The sequence below is a fragment of the Canis lupus genome, chromosome 11 (genome assembly GCF_048164855.1).
Source record: "Canis lupus baileyi chromosome 11, mCanLup2.hap1, whole genome shotgun sequence".
Taxonomy (NCBI): Eukaryota; Metazoa; Chordata; class Mammalia; order Carnivora; family Canidae; genus Canis; species Canis lupus.
The window spans coordinates 52,569,879-52,593,059 of NC_132848.1; the positions used below are offsets into that span (position 1 = coordinate 52,569,879).

General features: G+C 34.4%; 1 protein-coding gene across 3 annotated transcripts in view; it reads right to left on the reverse strand.

The window, feature by feature from the left end:
• The window catches only part of FBXO11 (F-box protein 11), an 88,136-nt gene that overhangs the window by 3,255 nt on the left and 61,700 nt on the right, over positions 1–23,181 (reverse strand). For 2 of the 3 annotated variants that reach the window (XM_072768278.1, XM_072768280.1), the window contains exons 2-19: positions 22,757–22,884; positions 22,535–22,616; positions 21,998–22,142; positions 20,334–20,463; positions 19,522–19,605; positions 19,311–19,443; positions 16,819–16,925; positions 16,620–16,731; positions 16,425–16,531; positions 16,205–16,342; positions 7,436–7,653; positions 6,428–6,513; positions 5,247–5,341; positions 3,886–4,008; positions 3,713–3,798; positions 2,687–2,763; positions 2,453–2,596; positions 68–178 (exon numbers count right to left, since the gene is read on the reverse strand). In XM_072768278.1, coding sequence (XP_072624379.1) covers positions 68–178; positions 2,453–2,596; positions 2,687–2,763; positions 3,713–3,798; positions 3,886–4,008; positions 5,247–5,341; positions 6,428–6,513; positions 7,436–7,653; positions 16,205–16,342; positions 16,425–16,531; positions 16,620–16,731; positions 16,819–16,925; positions 19,311–19,443; positions 19,522–19,605; positions 20,334–20,463; positions 21,998–22,142; positions 22,535–22,616; positions 22,757–22,884 — 2,106 coding nt within the window. The remainder of the gene's footprint in view (positions 1–67; positions 179–2,452; positions 2,597–2,686; positions 2,764–3,712; positions 3,799–3,885; positions 4,009–5,246; positions 5,342–6,427; positions 6,514–7,435; positions 7,654–16,204; positions 16,343–16,424; positions 16,532–16,619; positions 16,732–16,818; positions 16,926–19,310; positions 19,444–19,521; positions 19,606–20,333; positions 20,464–21,997; positions 22,143–22,534; positions 22,617–22,756; positions 22,885–23,181) is intronic. The other variant, XM_072768279.1, reaches the window with a different exon arrangement.

Below are 23,181 nucleotides of genomic sequence, written 5' to 3' on the forward strand. Positions count from 1 at the left end.
AATTAATATATTTAGAAACTAAACATTTATAGAAGACAAGCTCCAGGTAACAAAAGAACATACAAACCTGCAGCAAATCCATCAAATATTCTGTTTTTCCTTAAGACTGGATGACTATTAGTGCTGATGAGAACACCTGCTTGAGCATTCCTGAAAATATCATTTTCTTCAAGGAGACCTATAATAAAATATTTCCTCAGATTAAGGCTAATGCACATAAACAAGTTTTATGAGCCTTTTTGGTGGTATTTAGTTTTTTTCTTTTAGTTTCTTATTGCGTTGTATGAAATTCACAGGACTAATTTTTCAGCTGAAAAGAAAGTTTATTAGTAATTCAGAGGAGTTTATGGCAGGACATAACCAAAAACTGCTTAAAATGGCATGTGAGCTTTCTAAACGAATGATTGAAAATTTCATGGTAGCAGGAACCATGACTAGTTCACTCACCATTTTATTCCCAGTGGCTGCAGGCACATAGTCCTCACTAAAAATACTGAATTAAAAAAATTAGTTCCTTCTAAGTATTTTTAGAACTTATGCAGCCTTAATGTTTTCATTCAAGCCCTGATTAATCCCACTATTATTACAATAATTACTTGATAATTTACTCCAGTTTCTCTTCTATTTTTCCGTTTCCTCCAACTCTTATGTTCCTTTCTCCACTTAAAAACCATTTTCAGAATAAAGTTTAAAATTAAGTTGCTACTTAAAGCCTTTCAAAATGTTCCCCTAACCTATTCTGTTGTCTTACTATGTTACCTATGCTTCTGATTATGCTACACGTTTTTATCTCTAATGCCTTTGGTTTGTGTTATTTCCTCATCCTGGAATGTCCTGCCCTCTTTATTCCTAATGTCATTTTCTCTGGAAGATTTGTTACCCTCCATCAAATTTATTCTCTCTTCTGAGAGTACAACAATATAATGATTAAAAAGTGAGCTGAGGAATCGGACTTGAGGTCTTCAAATATGGATTCCACCACCTTCTAGGTCTGAGTAGGTAAATTATTTACCTACTTTGTCTCAGTTTCCTTATCTAAACTGGGCATGATGGCACCTACATATAGGGTTATAATGAGGATTAAATGAATTAATACATGCGACAGTACACATGTGAAAGTAATATTACTCCTATAAAACCCACTGAACTATCAGTTGTGTACTAGCATTTCTCTGCTCTCTGAAGACATGAAACTATTATTTCTGTGGACATTGAATACATCTGTGGTATTTCAGTTTTGGCCTCTAAATTGCTTTCCACTGGAAAAGACCATTTCAAAGTCCCTACCTCTAATCTGCTTCTGCTAAGATCCAGTCTGAACTCGCCTACAAAGTCTCTTAGGATTTGGGCCCCGCCCCTTCTCTAGCCTCAACTCTAAGTACCTCTGTACACCTTACTAAACCACTTTGTTTCCTGTAGACTTCTGTTTACAATGTGCCATTAGACTATAAACTTTCTGGATGTAGTTTTATTGACCATTTTTAGCATCTGTATCAGTTGGTACAGAGGTGTTCAATTAATATGTACAAATGAAAGTGTGAATTATGCCTTCTACATCTGGAATGGCCTCCCCACCCCACAATTTACCAGTGAATACTCATTTTTCAAGACATAGCTCAAGAGTGATTTTAGTCCATGAACCTTTTCTTCACACCTTACAAATAAAACCATCCACTGTATTGCATTTGTTCATTATATCCTGTAAAGACTCCTAGGAGATCTGTCACCTTACTGAATTACTAGGTTATGAGCTCTTTCAGAGTCTATGCCATTAATAGAATCATCACTGCTTGGCTGTAGTAAATTTTGAATTATTTTGTAGTAAGAACTAGCTATCCTTCCATATTAGATATGTACAGTGCTGGGTTGCTGACATTTCAGGAATGGGAATGGTGATAAATTTGCATTTGACATTCTCCCCTAATCACTATGAACAACGTGCATTTGCAAGGGGCAGGGACAGTGGAACCTTTGCCTCAATGCAAAATGAGTTGACCTTTACGTACACAAAACCAGGCACACCTTGTCTTCATTAATTCCATTCTCCAACAAACAGTTGTAAACAGGTACAAAGCAATACTTATTTACTACAGACATTTTCATTTATTTACAAGCCAATTAATTTCTATCCTAGTTCTATAACTGGACCTTGACGTTTATTATATCACTATTCTAAATAAGGTCCAGAAAAGAGAATAAACAAATTCTACCTTTAAAAAGCCTAACAACTAGCACACTCAAGATGGCTAGAAAGAGAAAAAAATTGTGTAGATCTCTTTCTGCTTTACCTCTAGGCACTAATCTTATAAACTATTTCAAGATTTGGTAAGGAAAAAGACTGAGATTCACTCAATTATAATTCATTAATTGGCAATGTCACTGATCATTAGAGATATGGAGGAAGAATAATGAAAAATTGGATTTTTTACTAATGCAAAATTAACAACAATACCTCGACCCCCATTAAATATACAGATGCCACCATCTCTTCCATCATGGATTTTATTTCTTCTTAGTGTAGGATTACTATCTGTCTTAATCCAGACTCCAGCCATTGCATTGTCAAATATTTCATTGTCTTCTATACAGCCTAGACCTACAAGTGGAAGAATTGAGGTTATGTCATTTGGAAAGTATATTTCTAAAGGCAATTAGCAATAAGAAAAGGATGAAAGATTAAACCTACCAGAATTATAAACAAGAATTCCACCATTCTGTCCTCCCCAGATTTTGTTGCGTCTAATTTTGGGGTTGCTTCCAGTCCTATAGATATAATAGAAAAAAATGCCATCTTAACTGCTTCTATTCCCATATCCCATGTTATGTGAGGTAACAGTGAAAAAATTCATATTAATTATAGTAAGAAGAACTATACAATGGAGTCTTTCCAGATGCTCTGAGAAATTTGTCAGTAAAGACACTAGTTTAATTTTGCTTAATTCTATTTCCCATAGAATACACTTAGCTATAGATTAATTACTATAGAGTCTCCTAATACATAAACTAAACTGAGGAGATTAAAAAAATAGTAGTCACTTAATCTATAAAGATTTTATTTATTCATGAGAGACACAGAGAGAGAGGCAGAGACGTAGGCAGGGGGAGAAACAGGCTCCCCTCAGGGAGCCCGATGTGGGACTCAATCCTTGAACTCCAGGATCACGCCTTGAGCCGAAAGCAGAGCTCAACCACTGAGTCATCCAGGCATCCTGATTAAGTGACTACTATTATGGTATACTTCCCTAATATATAAAATGAAGGGCTGAATTATAAGTACTACTAGTTTCTAAAACTGTTAAAATATAGGAAATAGTGTAAAAAACTATTAATTTTACAGAAATAGTGTAAAAACGGAAGCTCCCATTTACTGAGTGCCTACAACATGCCACATATAGCTCACAAGTGTTTTCATATAGCCTTCTACTTTCCAAGTATGGTGGAGTACATTGGAAACTATGACTGTTAACAGTGGATAATATAACAGTGGAAATGTGCTCTTACGGCAGGTGTATGTGCCACTGGTTGCTTGCCTCAGCTGGTTCAAAAAAACAACAACTATATTCTGACAAAGCCAAGCATGTGGTAAGAGCATGAATATATATACAAAAGGAGGAATAAAGACTGAGCATTAAATAACAAGGAAAGTTCTACATACCCCACATATTACCACCCAACTCCCTCCCAAAAGAAAGCCAAATGTGAAAACATTTACCTTATCTGAACCCCAGAATACATATGATTATAGATATCATTGTCCTCTAGCACTCCATGTCCATTGTCATAAAAATAAACACCAACCTAAAATTAAAAAAAAATGTTTTCAAGTGACAAAAAAGTGTTCATAAAACAACGTATTTCCCATATAAGAGTCCAAAATAATTTTACCTGCTTTCCACTATGTATCCTGTTTCTTCTCAGTACTGGAGTGCTGCCAGTTGTCACCCAGACCCCAGCCAGAGTATTACTATAAACTTCATTCTCTTCTATTACGCCTTGTCCTTTCTCATGCTAAATAAAAGTTACATTGATTACGATATATATCTTCTGGAAACAAGTAGTTTATAGTGTGTTCTCCTCCCCTTAAAGACAGTTATGATTAAAAAAACTCAACTTTTACTTTTTTTTTTTTTTTAAGATTTTATTTATTTATTCACAAGAGACACAGAGAGAGAGAGAGAGAGAGAGAGAGAGGCAGAGACACAGGCAGAGGGAGAAGCAGGCTCCATGCAGGAAGCCCGACATGGGACTTGATCCCGGGTCTCCAGGATCATGCCCTGGACTGAAGGGGGCAATGCCACTGGGCCACCGGGGCTGCCCTTTTTAATATGGATGAGGAGGTGGTTAACATTGTTTTTGTATAGCCTCTACCCTGAATTTAAACTCCAGAAGCTTTTGTACTATTCTTTATGTGGTCTTACACTTTAAAGCTTCTCATTTCATTCTATGATATAAAATAAACTGAAGAGTTCGCATTTTAGTAAGCTAATAGGTATTGCAAGTTTATTACTGGTGAAATCATTCAAAATAAGGTCTCAGGTTACTAAATGTTATTTAGAGCAGAAGACTCAAGACACGGACATTTTTAGACATGGACATTTCTATAACTGAAAATAAAAATTAGAGACATACCTGGCATTACACAAGGACCTTTCTAAAATTTCCTACATTTTTTCATTTGAATCAGTTGTAACAGTTTCAGATATACCATGGTCAGAAGATACATGAGCAATACATGGTCTTAAAATTTTCTAAGATGCTCAATTATGTTTCAACATAAATTAAATGAAAAATTGGCTTTTCAAAAAATATTCAAAAATACTCAAGTTGGTATTATTAGTACTTTCAGTGATACTACGGATTTACTTAATACTTTTGGAAAATTTCAGACTCCTAGTGCAGTCACACCAGCAAAACTCCAGTGTAACAAATGTAACTCAGCCAAATCAGCGGTTTTGAGTTCAGCCTAAAATGCCAATTATAATTAAAGACTTTAATAAAAAGGTATACTCTGCATAAATTCAGTCAGTTGAATTTTACAGAACACTATACACACTGTAAACGTTATTCATATACTGGCAGGGAGAATAAGAGTCTTACTTATTGTATAACTATTAAAGACCGTCATAAATTCATACACTGTAAGCTGAATATGGCCTATCTAGAGCTACATATAATTCTGTCCTCTTCTATCCTTTATTCCCTGGTTTTGATGCATGACATTCTAGAACTGTAATTCATTAACTTACCACATAAATCCCACCATGCTGGCCATCGTGAATTTTGTTATGTCGAACAATTGGACAACTGTTTGTTCTAATCTGAATTCCTGCTAATGCATTGCCTATTTAAAAATAAAAGTTACAATGTCAACATATAGAGCCTTGTGGAACACAGAATTTTACATTACACAGTAGTTTAAATTTTTAGAATTTTAGGAAAAGCATGATTTTGTGAAATATGTCATATTCAGAAAGATATTTATGGTCCTTAAGTACTAAAAAACAAAATTAAGGGAACTATGTATATAAAAAGAAAAATTGTAGGCAGTATAATAGTTAAGGGTAGAGACTCTGAAGCCAGGCTGCCAAGTTTTAAATCCCAGGATTTAAATCCCAGAATCCCAGGATTCTACCTTCCTGTGTGACTTTGAGTATGTTAATTTCATTGTACCTTTGTTTCCTGACCAGAGTGGGGATATTTAATAGTGTCTATGTTACAGGTTGATGTGAATATTCTATGACTCAATTCAGGTAAGATGTTCAGAATAAACCTGGAATTGAGTAAGCTTTATGTAAGTATTATCCAGATAAGTATTAGCAAAAGAGAAACTCCAGAAACATATCAGCGTCTAGTACACACACATCTAATAATGGTCTGCTAAATGAATATCTTAAGTTTTAATGAGGAATAAGTATTTTCCCATTATAGTTTTTTTTTTTAAGATTTTATTTATTTATTTGAGAGAATAAGCAAGCAACAGAGAGAGAGAAAGAGCACAAGCAGAGGGAGAAGTAGACTCCCCACTAAGCAGGGTGCCCATGTAGGGCTCAATCCCGGGACTCTGGGATTATGACCTGAGCCAAAAGCAGATGCTTAACCCACTGAGCCACCCAGGCGCCCCTCCCTCTATAGTTAGTACCAAAGTGAAAGGAATGATTCTAAGGAAACCAGATATTCCTGGAGACTAAGGTCTTATTTATATTCTCATCACTGGTACCTGGTATGGTTCTGGTACACAGTGGGTACTCAGTAAACGTTAAGTGAATAATGACTAATGTTAAGTAAATACATATCACAAATAATCTTTACTGAGAATGTAAAGAAATTGGATCAGTTCTCCTACTTGGATGGTTTCAAAGTGGTCCATTTTGCTAATGTCAGGAAGACAGACCAAGCTCCAAAATTTTATAGAACAAAACACACTTACCATAAATATCATTTCCTTCAATAAGGCCTCGTCCATCACCAAAGATGTAAACTCCCCCTTGATTTCCATTAAATATAGAATTCCCCCTATAATTATGAGAAATAATAAAAAATAAACATCTATTTAGCAAAAGCTTACTTGTTTAACACAACCAACTGTAAGGGCACTCATAATCATGTGACCTTAAAATATTATTTATCTTCTATGGACCAGTTCCCTAATTTGTAAAATAAGGGACTCAGGCTAGATGATCTCTAAATTCCCTTGTTTTTTTTCTAAGACCTAAAGCTACAAAGAGCCACCTAGTATTTGAGACAAAATAACATTCTTAAAAATTTCCCTCAAAATAGTTAACATATTTAGAACTGTTTCTTTTAAAGCTAATCTAGATACATTTGAAATACCATAATCTATTTTCATAAAGCCAGTGGAAGATAAAACTTGGCAATTAAAAATAATTCATCGTCACTGATTAAACTATAACAGTTTTGTTCTACACTCTTATCCAATGCCTTTCGGGCTGGGTCTGTTTCCTTACTGTGGCCTGAGGGAGTGGTAGGAACTACTAAAAGCGATGGCTTGAAGTTTTGACTTTTTGTTATTTTTGGTATCTCTGTCCAAGAATCTTTGTGATAATTACTTTCCTGAGTTATGCTATCTCCTGACTCTCAGACAAAAGAGAAGACAAGGTCATTCAGGTTCCAAGAGAAGAACATGGCCCTATATACTCATTTATAATGCAGTATCGTGAATTTAAAATAAAAATCACAGCATTTGCAACTGTTCATAAAAAAATTATGCATGACTCAGATCACTAAAAAACAGAATACCCAAAAATAAATGCAATAGCTATGCTCATTCAGATGCATAGAAATTTACTAGGATAATCTATTTTGTAGTAGTCAGGTGATCTAGGAAAAAAATTAAGAGTTAAAGCTAAGTATCTTGACTTTTCTTGTAACATAAAAAGTGAAGAAGTAACTTCCATCCACAATTACATTTAAATACCTTATTGTTGGGTCACTATTTGAGGTAATCCATACACCTGCAAAGTTGTTTGCATAGATTTTATTCTCTATGAATTGTCCTCTTCCTTTTTCATGCACATATATTCCTCCAGTCTGCCCATGATGAATTTCACATCGAACCACTGTGGGGTTAGCATAGGCTTTTACTTCAAAGCCTGCTATTCTGTTTCTGTGTATGTTGCAACTTTCAAAGTAACCCTGAAAAATACAGAAATCAAACTGTAGGTAAAGCTACTTTCAAAAAAGAAATGACATTTAAAAAATGACCTTTTTACTGTATGCCTCAAAATTAAGTATCAGACATGTTCAAGAATAAGAATAAAACAGATATACATGAAATTTCAAATGATAAACAAGGAATAAAAAAGATTTAAATGTTTTAGTAAAACATACAACCACAAATCCTCTAATTAAGTCTGAGTATATTCAAAGCCAGAAAAAAAAATAAGGAAAGCTTCATTCAAAAACTGCAAATAGGGATGGCTGGGTGGCTCAGCGGTTTAGTGTCTGCCTTCGGCTTGGGGCGTGATCCCGGAGTCCTGGGATCAAGTCCCATACTGGGCTCCTTGCATGGAGCCTGCTTCTCCCTCTGCCTAGGTCTTTGCCTCTCATGAATAAATAAATAGAATCTTAAAAAAAAAATACTATTACCCAATAAACATACATATCCTTTAACAAAGATTTATTAATAATTAAAGAAAATATACCCTTGGAGATTTAAAAATGTCTCATGAAAACAAACTGTAAAAAGCTGACCTAAGGATATAATCAGAGACTAGAAAAAGACACAAAATAATGTTCATCTTAGCCCAATGATAGGGAATAGGCTAACTTATATTCATGCTCTTCATGTTATCATGTTCAATAGAAGAAACAATACATACTTCAATACAGTATACATTAAGTATGATCTAAATTTTATTTCAAGAAAAAAACTTGAACAAAATAAAAATAGGTGTGATTATCTGAGTATGATTACAGATGACTTCTGTATCCTTTATACTTCTCTGAATTTCTTAAATTTTCTGTAATGGACAAGCTTTACTTACTTATTTTGTAATGAGAAGAAAAGTTACTATAATATTGATATCCTAAATTCTAAGATTTAATTAAGACTAAATATTAAGAGAAAAAAGTGAGATATTCTTAAGATGGCACTTCTAAAAGCCATTTCAACTCCTGGTCTATCTCCCATCAAAAAGTGAATATGCTCTCCTTTCTTTAAATTCCCTCAAGAACTAAGTACTTTCTATGGTACCTCTATATACTATTTGGTACTACTTCTGTATTTGTCATATCCATTCCTCCCTGATCATAAGCTCCTATAAAGAAATGACTATTCTAACTTCTGCATCTATATAGGACTTCACATGTAACAAGCACTCAAGTGGAACTAATGAATCACTTTTTGCAAAAAAAAAGTGGAGATTAAAAATAGGATGTAATTCTGAATACCCTAGTTTACTACATATTTAACTCTTTAAAAGAACAGACCTCTGAGAATAACACTCAGAAATAGTTTCAGGTTTCATTTTCTATAAATAAAGTACAAATTATCTGTTAACTTCTTTACATTTGGATTAAATATTTTTTTAACTGGGGGAGTAACTAAAAAATAGTTTCTTTAAATACAAAAAAATTCTTTGATTTTATACCAAATAAAAATGAATGTACACTGGGTATATATATATATATATATATACACACACACACATACATACAGACTATTATGGCAAGACAGCATCAAAGAAACAAAAATTTTAAAAGTGTTTAGACTAAACTTAATGTTAGATTGGAGCAATTCCACATTTCTGATGTTTTCATTATTGAGAAGGGAGCTCAATTAGGCTCCTAGTTTCCTTCTGCTGGGAATTGCATGACATATGTGGTTGATAAACTTGGGAAAGAATAAACTGGGTATGCCTAATTTAGCCTCACCCTTTTCCTCAGGGAAGTGAGCTGCCCTAAGGGAGCATGCCTTCTGCCACAAACAAATCTTATGACTGAGTAAGCTTATTTAACTTGGGGGCACAGTGAACCAAACCCATTTGGTTCTTGTTCAAAGTTGTATACTCCAACTTAACCTTTTATTTATTTATAAATAAAAGTAATTTATTATTTCAGCCTCTTCATGTTACTTCATGGCTTTATTTCATAACTTGTTCAGAATGTGGCAAGATAAGGTATGCTGCTTATTGGGCTTCCTCAAAGATTTCCATAACAGGCCACTATCATGTCCTGACTATTCTAAACATACAGTACTATAAGTATACTTTGCTATGTATTGACTAAACATGATTCAAATGCAGGGATGCTCTTTCTCTTATCTTTAGGTTTTGACTTTGTAAAGTTAAGAGAGTCAACTAGATCCACAAGTTTATTAAGGCAAACAGGAGTCTCCTCTCCTCATTATCCCTTATCCACGGGTCCCCACCTTCAATTCTTTTAGCTGATTCTTTTTATCTACTTCTATATTTTTAAGACTTATGTTGCTGTAGGCATTGTACAATAAATCATGTAGGCATTGTCTACTGACCTCCTATTATGGAAGATAAGAACTTAGCTCTATCTTCCACCACATATATTCACTGTATCTTTTTGATGTAGTAATATCACGATTTTTGTTAGATTAGTATGCTATTCAGAGCGGAGTAAAAAGTAGAACTACATATTCTTTATTGTACAACTTTTTATTAAAGTTGGTAATTCTGTTATTCTTCTCCTTTGCTTAGGCCTCTACTGATAATTCTATCCTAAACTTGTTATCAGTTGTTTAAACACCTTAATATATTTACAAATATATCTTCCTATAAGGTTTTATAATCTGCTCTAATCTGGACTGGCTGCTTTGGTCATAGGACATAGTCATCTACCATATTGCAATTTAAAGGTTAAAAATGTCCCTGAATTCCATCAAAGATGAAGTTTGTAACCTGTTATCTTTTGTTTTAGAATAACATTCAAGGAAAGAAAGCAGTAAAAACACATTTTTTTCTTCATGCTTTTTTAAAAAGTAAACTCTAGGGGCACCTGGGTGGCTCAGTTGTTCAGTGTCTGCCTTTGGCTCAGGTCATGATCCCCAGGTCCTACCACCATCCCCCAACCCTGCTTAGCAGGGAACTTGATTCTCCCTCTCCCTCTACTCTTCCCCTTGCTTGTGCTCTCTCAATATTTAAAATCTTTGAAAAAAAATTTATCAAAAAAAAAAGTAAACTCTACTTCCAATGTGGGGCTCAAACTCATGACCGTAAGATCAAGAGTCATATGCGCCACCAACTGAGCCAGCCAGGGACCCCAAACGCCTCTACACTGCTACAACCGTCATTTTCACCACATTCAGACAGAACAATCAACTGACTTACAGTTTTATTTTTTATTTTTTGACTTTTTTTTTTGACTTACAGTTTTAAAATTTTACAAGGAAACTGATCTCTTGTTATGGGCTTAAAGGGTTCAGTTAATGTAATTTTGCTTTAAAATACTGTGCACACTAATGTGCAATTTCTATCACCTAAAGTTTAAACACCTTAATAGTAAACTATTAGTAAATAGTAAACTTAATAGTAAAACTATTCCAAAGTTTTAATGGAATGTATCTGTTTTAAGAGATGCCTTTAGTGTAAAATGTAATACAGAAACACAGACCAGAATTCTACTTTGCCTTATAAGATAGAAACCATGAAAATTCCAATGTATATATGCAAAACTCCAAAAGCAGGGACATTTTATTGGATGGCTCCAGAAAAATAATTTCTGTCCCTATCAAAAGATACCAGATTGCTAAGAGCTTCTATATTTAAAATAAGGGTTTGGGATGCCGGTGGCTCAGTTGGTTAAGCGATGCGATCAGCTCTTAGTTTCAGCTCAGGTCATGATCTTGGGGTCCTAGGGTAGAGCCGCACATGGGGCTCTGTGCTCGGGGCGGTCTGCTTTAGGATTCTCTCTCTCTCTGCCCTTCCCCTTCTTCACATGCAAGTGCATGCTCTCTCTCAATAAATAAATCAATCTTTAAAATAAGCGCTTGTTAGCTTTTCAGCACAAGTGTTTCTAAATCCTTTCTGTACACATTACTGCAAATTTTTGAAAACTATTTTATAAAGCTAAAAACTTAACACTGATATAAAAACATAAGGTGAAGCACTTTTTCATTTAAAATTTTTGGAAGTACAACAGTCTTTATTAAATATGACAAAGTAAAAGGCACTTAAGTGTCTCTCTTAAAACTCTTCAAATAAAACAAGAATGAAAAAAATAGGGGAAAAAAACATGCTATCTTCATTGAAATAAACTTCCATAACCCCAAAATATTATCTATAAAACACTTGTCAAATACTATGAAATCTGGATAAGGAAGAAAGACTAGGGTGCTGAAACCTAACAAATGTTATCTTAGACCTTCAGCAAGGTAGCTTTCCCCAAGTCACTGAAGGTTCTCATAAGCCTAGCCAATCATCTACTAAAGTGATCAGATCTAGTGGCATGAACAGAAGACAGAAAAGAAATATTCCCATAGTATTATTTTCATAGAAATAACTCAGGCACAAGAAGTAAATGTGAGCAAGAATACACAAATGTGCAATTTCAATCATCTAAAACTTATGCTTCCTATCTGAGAGAGACTATCCAAAGTAAAAGAAAATGAACGAAGAGAGAGGACAGCCAGATTTAAAGATATCTGTCATCTGTCAATCTGTCATGTGTTAAATTCATAAATTTAGAATAAATGTCTCCAAAATTTTATAGCAATTTGGCATTACTATGGCAATGGCATTCTCATTATATTTTACAAAAATAACATTCTGCAATGGAATATTAAACAAAGATAACTGGGAACCTGCAAACACTGACAGAAAAATTATTTTTAGGAATGAGACTGGCACTGTGGTTATGTGAAAGAAAGAAAAAAGAATCCCTATTTTTTAAAGACACATGCTGAAATATTTACTGATGAGGTGATGATGTCCAGGATTTGCTTCAAAATAATGTGGAGAGTAGAGAAGAGAGTAAAGAGTAAGTATAGATGAAATAAAACTGGCCATAAATTGACAGCTGTTGAAGGAGAAAATGGGTACATGGGGATTCATTCATTCATTCATTATAGTCTTCTCTCTTTTATGTATGTTAGAAAAATTCCTAAAACAAAATACATTAAAAATTAGAGATGAACATCACACTAGGGGGAAATAAAAGCGGAACTACAGAGATACAGAAAGGGGTATAGATTTGAGGAAATCACACAAAACTTAAACCAATACACAGCCAACTTTCTAAAGAAACACATGGAAGAGAAAAACAGCAACAACAAAAACCTACATATGGATATTGAAGTAGAAAAGTAGATCATCACAAGAAAAAAATCCCAGAATTATCTCAGACCTGTCAACCACATTTAATGCTTAGAGATATAAAAATGACCACAAAATTTGGAGGGAAAAAAGGTATAATCAAAACTGTGTATACTTATTAGCCAATTTAAAAAGTAACGTGTAGGTATTCTCAAGTGGCAAGAATTCAAGCTACAATACCCGTAAACCCTTCTTTTAAGAATAAGCAAATAATGAATGGCTAGATGAGAAAACTCATCCATACAAAGAATGAATCAAAATTTTAAAATTCAGCAATAGAGAAACTATTATAAAAGGACTAAAGGTAATACAGAGTAAATATTGACCAATAACTATAGGAATGTAAATGTTATTAACCTTCATAAGAAAAATAATAATAAATGATGTGATGGAGGCAGGTTGAAATGTAAAGTGTTTATTTCCTCATTTTTCATAGGGGAAGTTCACACTTTAAACATAAAGGTAACAATGACAAATGTTGGAGTCATACCCTGAAATCCTAGAGATGTCCTTTATTCTTGTGCATACAGTATTTTTACAAAAATAATTCTTGAAAATGAAAGAGTAGACGTTTTAATTTTTATTCTTCCCTTACAAATCTGTAATACCTTACAAATCTTTTTAATTTAAATTCAATGAGTCAACATAGAGTACATCATTAGTTCCAGATGCAGTTTTTACAAATCTCATTAATCTTTAATGGGAATATTTATTGACAGCACTGCCTAGAGTTTAAAAACTTTAAAAATTTGTAACTAAAGTGTGTATATATATGTATGTATATGTGTGTGTTTGTGTATCTCTCTCTCTCTATATATATATATACACACACACACACACAGTATCAGAAGTGTATGATGAAAAAAAAAAGAAGTGTATGATGAGAAGTAAATTACTATGATGAACTTTAGTAAGTGACAATCAGCAAAGGTTTTTTTAAAATGAGGAAGCTTATTTTCAGATTAAAATTATTTTCGTACCTCTAATCTCTCAACAATGAGACCAGAGGCATGCAAAAATATGACACTGGAGTTGTATGTCACTCTGGGGCAAAGTCTAAAGGCAACACAGGCAAAGCATAGTATAGTGCCATTACAAAACAAGAGATCCATTTAGGAACTATATCTAATATAGGCCTCTAAAAAAGGAGAGGAAATTTTCAAGATTCTTCTGTTTTGACATCCCCCATACCTTTGCCCTCCAGACTACAATTCCAGTGCTCCCTACCTCCCTTCCCTACTCCCTGGGGAAAAAAGAGGTACAATGTATAATGAAATGTCTTATTTATTTATTTATTAAAAAGATTTATTTATTCATTTTTCATGAGAGACAGAGAGAGAGGCAGAGACACAAGCAGAGGGAGAAGCAGGCTCCATTCAGGGAGCCTGATGTGGGATTTGATCCCGGGTCTCCAGGATCAAGCCTTGGGCCGAAGGCAGGTGCTAAACCGCTGAGCCACCCAGGGATCCCCCAATTTCTTTATTTCAGCTGGAGAAAGGCAAATGGTCATCTCCACTCTGTTTTCTTTTTTATTATATTATTATTTTCCCCCACTCAGCTTTCTTGTTGATAGGCCCAAGCTATAGCCTATATTTTTTGTTTTTTTCTTTTCTTTTTTTTTAGAGTGTGCAAGCAGGGGTTGGTGGTGGCAAGTGGCAGAAGAATCTTTTTTTTTTTTTTTTTTTTTAAGAAGGAAAGAATCTTAAGTTAAACACACTTTGTGCTGAGTGCAGAGCCCAATGTGGGGCTTCATCTCATGACCTGAGTGGAAATTAAGAGCTGGATGCTTAACCAACTGAGCCACCCAGGTGCTCCTAGCCTACATTTTAAGTGAACTGTTCTACTCAGGTTACATGTCCCCCAGGACTATGATGCACTGGATGGCCTGAAACTATTTAGGTCTAATCAGAACTTATAGAAGAGTACTCCCTCCTGGTCTAGTTCACTTTAAAAAAGAGTTCTACATTAGGGTTTTAGGCACAAACAACAAAAATAAAAAACTTCCTTTACTAATTGACAATTTGTGTATGTGAATCCAACAATCCTGTTGCCTGATTCACACCATACAACAGCAATTAAACATCACCATCACCACAATCCCATCTGGCCACCATACCATCACCTCTCTCCCATCTCTGATTCTTTTTTTTTTTTTAATTTTTATTTATTTATGATAGCCTCAGAGAGAGAGAGAGAGAGAGGCAAAGACACAGGCAGAGGGAGAAACAGGCTCCATGCACACCTGGAGCCCGACGTGGGATTCGATCCCGGGTCTCCAGGATCGCGCCCTGGGCCAAAGGCAGGCGCTAAACCGCTGCGCCACCCAGGGATCCCCATCTCTGATTCCTTAACAAAAAATGCTGCCAATATTGTAACAGGACCTGAAAATTGCCTCAATGAAAATTAGACATTAAATGAAAAGAATACCTGAAAACACACACCAAAGAGCATTATTTTGAAATAGTGGCCTAAAAAGAGCTCAAAAAGTCGCATCTCTAGAAACCTGTATAAAATGACACAATAGTACTTAAAATATAGTGTCATCCATAAAGATACCTAAGTATGCCTAGGCATAAGAGTTTTGTTTTTTATTTTATTTTATTTATTTTATTTATTTAATTTTATTTATTTAATTTTATTTTATTATTTTATTTTATTTTATTTTTATGGTAGTCACAGAGAGAGAGAGAAAGGCAGAGACACAGGCAGAGGGAGAAGCAGGCTCCATGCACCAGGAGCCCGACGTGGGATTCGATCCCGGGTCTCCAGGATCGCGCCCTGGGCCAAAAGCAGGCGCCAAACCACTGTGCCACTCAAAGATCCCGCATAAGAGTTTTAGAACTGATATTTTATTACCACTTTATCTCCTATTAATATTCTGCCAGTTAAAACTAGTAGTGAAACCATTAATTCTCAAAGTGTAGCCTATAAACAACCTGCATTCAACTCACTTACGGTGCTTATTAAAAATGCATGTCCTGGTCCCCATCATATTGTTTTATCTGGGTGACTTTAATGCACTCTTACATTTGAGAACTACTAGATTCGATCTTAAAGATTCCATCAATTCCTTTAGGACCTCATCTTCTCTACATGCACATAATATTAGATTCATGAATTTACAGAATATTGCATATTGATTTTAAAATACATTACTGAAATTTCTTTTAACCCTGTACTTTTCAATTCACATAGTTTGGTGATGAGAAAATGCAGAAATCTATTGGAAATTCAACTGATATGGCAGGCTTGGCTGACTCAATTGGTGGAGCATGTGACTCCTGATTTCCAGGTTATGAGTTCGAGCTCCACACTGGGTGTCCAGAGATTGCTTAAAAAAAAAAATCTTAAAAAAAAATTAATGAAGTCAGTTTTTCTATTAACAATAAACGTAAGATTCTTACCATGCCATGATCAAATGTGAACACACCGACATCACGTCCATGATGGATATGATTCCGTCTAATAATTGGGTTTCCATGATTTTTAACCCAAATCCCAGCTAAAGCATTATTGGAAATTTCATTATCCTCATATATTCCCTGTAACAATTAATCAGAAATAGGTATTAGCAGATATTTTAAAGACTTTTTAGAAACAAAAACCCACAAAATTTAAAAATACCTGTGCATGATCTGTTATATAAAGTCCAACATTTTCACAGTCGCTGATGTTACAGTGTTTGATAGTGGGACATGCTCCTTGACCACTAACACATACTGCAGAGCCAACTGTAAGAAAAATGATTTATTTGAAAACCTATTGGGCAACAACAGCACAATGGCCCATTTTATAATAAGACATAAGGGAAACACTAACCTGTACATGTACTTCGGATGATACAGTGATCAATAATAGGGCTACAATTAACCGTAATCTCTAAGCAGTGGTGTGCATTATGGTGTTGAGCAGATTTGTCATCAGGGTTAAACTGAAAAGTAGAAATTTTGCTTGAAATTTTGGCTGAACAGCTGCCTTAAATGATTTCAACAAACATTCTAACTCTAAAATTCCTTACCCTTATTGTCATATATCCAACATAAGCATCTTCAGAACCTTCCATAAAAACGAAGGTTGAATCTCTAGTGTTTTCAATTATAACTTTGTCTGCTACTTTTCCAGGTGCTGTGAGAAGATATTTTAAAACATATAACTTTTATTTTTTTAAAAACACATTATTTATCAGACAGATGAAATTCCAATAGAATTCTATTTTTTAATCAGTAAAAACACTCTGCCATAAAACTAGTAATATGGAAATCTTTTTGTTTTTAAGTTGGGTTTTTGAGAATTTTTAAAGAAAATTTTTGATTGAATTATAGTTGACATATTAGCCTCAGGGGTACAACATAGTAACTTGACAATTATATACATTACAAAATGCTCACTATTTTAAGTGTACACTCTATCACCATACAAAGTTATTATAATATTACTTTTTTAAAAAAGATTTATTTGAGAGAGAGAGAGAGAGAGCGCACGCACATGCAAGTGGTGGGAGGGCCAGAGAGAAGGGGAAAAAAATCTTTAAGCAGATTCCCTGCTGAGCTCGGAGCCCCATTGGGGGCTCAAATCCCAAAACCCTGAGGATCATGACCTGAGTCAAAATCAAGAGTCAGACACTAAATTGACTGAAGCACCCAGGTGCCCTGTTACTATATAACTGATTACATTCCCTGTGCTTTACTTTTCATCCTGTGACATTTATCTTATAAGCGGAATTCTGTACTTTTCAGTCATCTTCACCTTTTTTGCCCATCTGCCCAACCACCTCCCTTCTGCAAACCACCTATATGTTCTCTGTGTTTATGAGTCTGTTTCTTTTTTGTTGTTTTGTTTTTTAGATTCCACATGTTAAGTGAAATCACTTGGTAGTTGTGTTCCTCTGACTTCACACTTAGCATACTGCAGAGAAGGAGCTATTTAAAAATAGGTAAGAATAATTCATTTTATCAGGTAACTATGTTTCACTGGTCTTTACTACAGGTGGTCATATTTAATGTGGGTATTATTTGAGTACCATTATATTCAAATTTAGGTATAATAATACTTAACTACTAATAATATTTAGTATCAAATACAATGACATATTAAAAAATGGTTTAACAATAGGCCTGGGTGGCTCAATGGTTGAGCATCTGCCTTTGGCTCAGGGCGTGATCCTGGAGTCCCGGGACTGAGTCCCACATTGGGCTTCCTGCACGAAGCCTGCTTCTCCCTCTGTCTATGTATGTCTCTGCCTCTCTGTGTCTCTCATGAATAATTAAAATCTTAAAAAAAATAAATAAAAATTAAAAATAAAAAATGGTTTCTTGTGGAAACAAAATCACTTCTGCAGCACCAGAAAAAAGAACTCAGGGAAAGCAAAGGAGAAGAGGATGATGAGTAGGTAGAGAAAGAAATGTCCTAAGTTAAATTTATTTCTAATACTGGCCTTTCTTTGGAAGGTATTGCAAATCCATAGGCAAAATTTTCTACGTCCTCCTCCCCTTTTCTCTGTGGTGGAAATGGGGGAGGGAAGCAAAAAGGGCAGTACATGCAAATTTCAGTAACAAGTAATAATTAACTAGCTATCTTAAAATGGTCCATGTACTGTGTCCTTAAAAAATCAGACAGCACAAATCTTGAATGACTGATCAGTGCTCAACAATTATTTCACTACATTTATTCTTAGAAACTGGACTATAAAAATAGCTTTGAAACAGTACAAAAAAAATTTATCAAGGACATTGTTTCATTAAAAACAGAGCAACAAAAAAAAACAAAAAAACAAAACAAAACAAAAAAAAACAGAGCAACAGAAACACTAACCATCTTTATTTTCAAATAAAAGATAAAACAAGTATCTTTCTTTCCTTAATGAATAAGGCATTGGACAAAGCACAGACATCAAGAGGGAGGCAGGGAGGGATGGCAGGAGAGAGGATGGACATAAATAAATAAATAAATTAATTAATTAATTAACTGGTGTGCCTTGCAGGCAAACTCTTGATTTTGGCTCAGATCATGATCTCAGGGTTGTAAGATCAAGCCCCTGCTTCAGATTCTCCATCTCCCCCACTGCCTCATGCTACCGCTCTTCAGGAAAAAAAAAAAAAAAAAAAAGAAAAGATGATCTATTTTTGTTTTCTGAACTCTCATGTTTTCATTGCAATAAGCAATATTCCTACTCTTTCCTAACCATTAAGGTATTATCAAGGTTCGTCTAGATTTTAAGTCACTAACATTTTAAGAAACCCATCATGTAAATAATACATTAAAAAATTTTAATGAAAAAACAAAAAAAAATTTTTTTAAGATTTTATTTATTCATGAAAGACACACACACAGAGAGAGAGAGGCAGAGACACAGGAAGAGGGAGAAGCAGGCTCCATGCAGGGAGCCCGATGTGGGACTCGATCCCCAGTCTCCAGGATCAGGCCCTGGGCTGAAGGCAGATGCTAAACCACTGAGCCACCCGGACTGCCCCTGAGAAAACAAATTTTTAATGACAACGCATTTCAGAATACCTGCACCAATCATGGTGATTGGAGATTCAATATATATCCATTCATCAGTATATATTCCAGAATGAACGAAGATAAGTCCATCAAAATGAGCTTCTTGTACCCCACCCAGGGCATCTTCAATTGTATCATAATACTAGAAAAAAATAAAAGTGTCAGTACAGAACTGAAAGATTACCATTTTAAGTCTTATAAAAATACAAATCAAACATACCAACATATTTTCTCTTCCTTTATATCTTGCAGGATTACTGTAGAAATGTTCAGCAAATCCTGGCTTTACATGTGCACCTTTATACTAAAATGTCAAAAAAACAAAACAAAAAAACACAAAACAAACAAAACAAAAAAACCAGAAACAAACATTGACTACTAATGTAAACATTATATTCTAAATTAATACTGTATATATTTTTTATTAAATATAAAAAGCAATCAATTACACCAACTAGTTTTCTGTTGCATAGTGCAATGTACAATCTAAAACAGCTTATAACTCAGTAATAATATCCAGTAAGAAAAGACAAAATATGTCAATATCAGCACTACTAATATTTTGAGACAGTAATTCTTTGCTGTGGGGGCTGTCCTGTGCATCACTGTAAGATTTAGCAGCATCCCTGTCCTCTACCCTCTAGATATCAGTAGAATCCTCTTCTCCAGTTGTGACAACCAAAAATGTCTCCAGACATTGCCAAATGTCCCCTGTGGAGCAAAATCACCCCCAGTTGAGAACCACTCATAAAGGACCATATAAAAATTAAAACAACTACTGAACACTAACAATTTAAGAAAAGGTTCAAACAGACCCATAAAATGTATAACTCCTCTCAGGCTACTGATGGTTACTGCCACTGTTAAAATTATTAATATGTCAGTAGTGAAAAGAATTGTTGAATGTTTTGTTGACTGATAAATATATTCATTGGCTTGAAACCTATTCTTGAGTTTAAATTAATCTTTTAAAAAGAAATTTTATTTATGAATATATAATATAAGTCAATATTTTCCATTTATACTTCATACCAACTGCTGGAAACTCTCTTTCCAAGGATTTGGGTGTTCATATTCTTCTGGATTAATCTGGTAGAATTTGCCAGGTTCAGGATGCATCATAGGGCGAGTATATTCGAAAACTTCCATGTATAATCGTTTCCTAAAGAAGTAAAAGGATGAAAGATTCCTTTATAAAACATCCTTTAAATAACTGGAAAATTATCTGATGCTTCAAAAACACAGAAGAATACAAAAAACCAAAATTTTAACCGTAAAACAGTTTTTGGCTAAAACAATATAACATATTAAAAAAAAAGTTCACTTCCCAAAATAACGTGTCAAGTCTTCAAAATTTATTGAGGAAAAAACGGCCACCCTACTGGAAAGACCTCATATGGTTATTATTAAAAGGCTAGCTTTCAGGGCACCTAGGTGGCTCAGTGGGTTAAGCCTTTGGCTTTGGCTCAGGTCATGATCCCAGGGTCCTGAGATCGAGCTCTGCATCAAGCTCCCTGCTCAGCAGGGAGTTTGCTTCTTCTCTCTCTCCTTCTGCATTCCCCCCTCAGCTCATGGTCTCTATCACAGATGAATAAAATCTTAAAAAAAAAAAAAAAAAACCAAAGATGGCTTTCAATAAAATATTCTGAACTTAATGCCTCATATCTTTAGTTCATTTATGTTATTGTCAAAACCCATCAAATCTCAGAAATGTAGTCATAATAACTATTATCACTTCCTGTGCAAAGCAGTGTTTCCTCCAAGTCTTTTTTATCTACAGATACTTTCATTTATTAGCTGTGATTATATAGCATCTAAAATTTTGTATTCTTTTCAAAAACTTTTTTAGAACACAGCATTTTCCCATGTTATCAACAATTCTGAAAAAATCAGTTACATGTATATAATCACCGCCCTTCAAATACACATTCCATTGTTAGTCCATTCATTCCCTTCGTGCCAAAGATTTAGATCATTTCTAATTTTCCTCCACTATTAACTATGCTATTATGAAAAATTTGTACATAAAGCTAAAAAATTTCCAAAAGTGGAATTACATGGGTCAAAGGACATGCATATTTTAAGGTTCATGGATATAACTGTTAACTATTTTCCAAAAGTGAATGTATCCAAATCTACTTTCTCATTAAACTATCAGATTAATTACCTGTTTTAAATTAGACATAGTTCTGTTTCTATGAAGCTTAAATTTAAACGAAAAAATTTCCCACAATCACTCAGTTGTTATTAACTGAGAAATAGTAGAGATAGTACTCTTGTTTTATAAATACCACTTGGGGGCAGCCCGGGTGGCTCAGCAGTTTAAGTGCTGCCTTCAGCCCAGGGTGTGATCCTGGAGAACCATGATCGAGTCCCACCGTCGGGCTCCCTGCATGGAGACTGCTTCTCCCTCTGCCTGTGTCTCTGCCTGCCTCTCTCTCTCTCATATGAATGAATAAATAAATAAATAAAATCTTTAAAAATAAATTAACACATACATACATACATACATACCACTTGGACCAACAACCTATATTTTTGATAAACAGGTAACATGGGAATTTTTAAGCATTTTAATTCTGTTCCATCTATCTAACTGTAGCTACCAACTCACACTTCAACTTCCCCACCATCTTTTAGCATTTGGGGCAACAAATAGTATATCTCAAGATAATAAGAAATAAATTTTCACTTACCACAAAATTGGATCATTAGCAAGCTCACTGAAGCGTTTACATACACAAGCTGCTCTACAAAGATCCTGTTCCAGCAAGTAAGAGAAGATTTTTAGAACCACTTCATCTGGTAGTTTCTCCTGAAGATACTGTTCAGCAGGTGCTGCTATAAAAGAGATTAACAAGCAGAATATAAACTATTTATTGCGATAGCAACAAGTTTCTCACTAAAAAGCATAATTTTCATTTTATCTAATGAATAGTTTTTTAATCATCATTTTATAAGCATTTTGCTTTGACAGATAAAACACATATACCTTCTTTTGTTCTGACTTAAGTATTCTTTCTTTTAGCTGTTATGTACCATTTCAGAAACTGGTTTATAAAATGTTATTTTTATACACAAAAGTCAGAAGAGTGAGAGGTCAGGGTTCCCATGCTTTTTCTATAATATTACCTTCTTAATCCCAAACATACCATTAAGCTATATTTAATTTTTTGATATCAAACAAAATAAGATTATTTAATGCCATTCTGTAGTTTTCTCAGAAGAAATACCTGATAGATCTTGTGATTTTCCAGATACTCTTGCGCGTTTTGCACGATGACCAAAGTTTTCTGTAGTTGAAGTTGAGGCACCCTTGAAAAACAAAATGAAAATTGATTAAGCAAATATTTTTACCATACATAATCGTTACTTTAAAAAAACAGTGACACTTCCCTTTGTTTTTTAACAATTCTTTCATTACCAAAAAAAAAAAGCAGTTACTTTTAATTTACCTCCATACTGCTCTTTGTAGGACACGCTGTTCTTTTTGGCAAAAGAGTTTTTCTACGAAGTTGGTATGGACTATTTTGTGCACCAGGACCTGATTCTTCAGCAACCATATCTGCAGGTACATCATCATCTGTTATAAACAAAAGCAACATGAAAAATGACACCCATTGTTTTTTTCAAAAAGCTCTTGGATGCAGTATACTTTTAAGAAACTTCATAAATTTTTTAGGAGGAGAGGAGGTAGATACAACTTTCACATAAAATTCTAGCCAACTGGATAAACACCTGAAAGAAATGTTAGACTTCATTTCTTCACAATAAATTCCAAAATAGAGCACATATATGTATTTTTAAAGATAAGATTTACTGATTTGAGAGAGCAAGCGAGCAGGGAATTCGATGCAGGGCTTGATCCCAGGACCCTGAA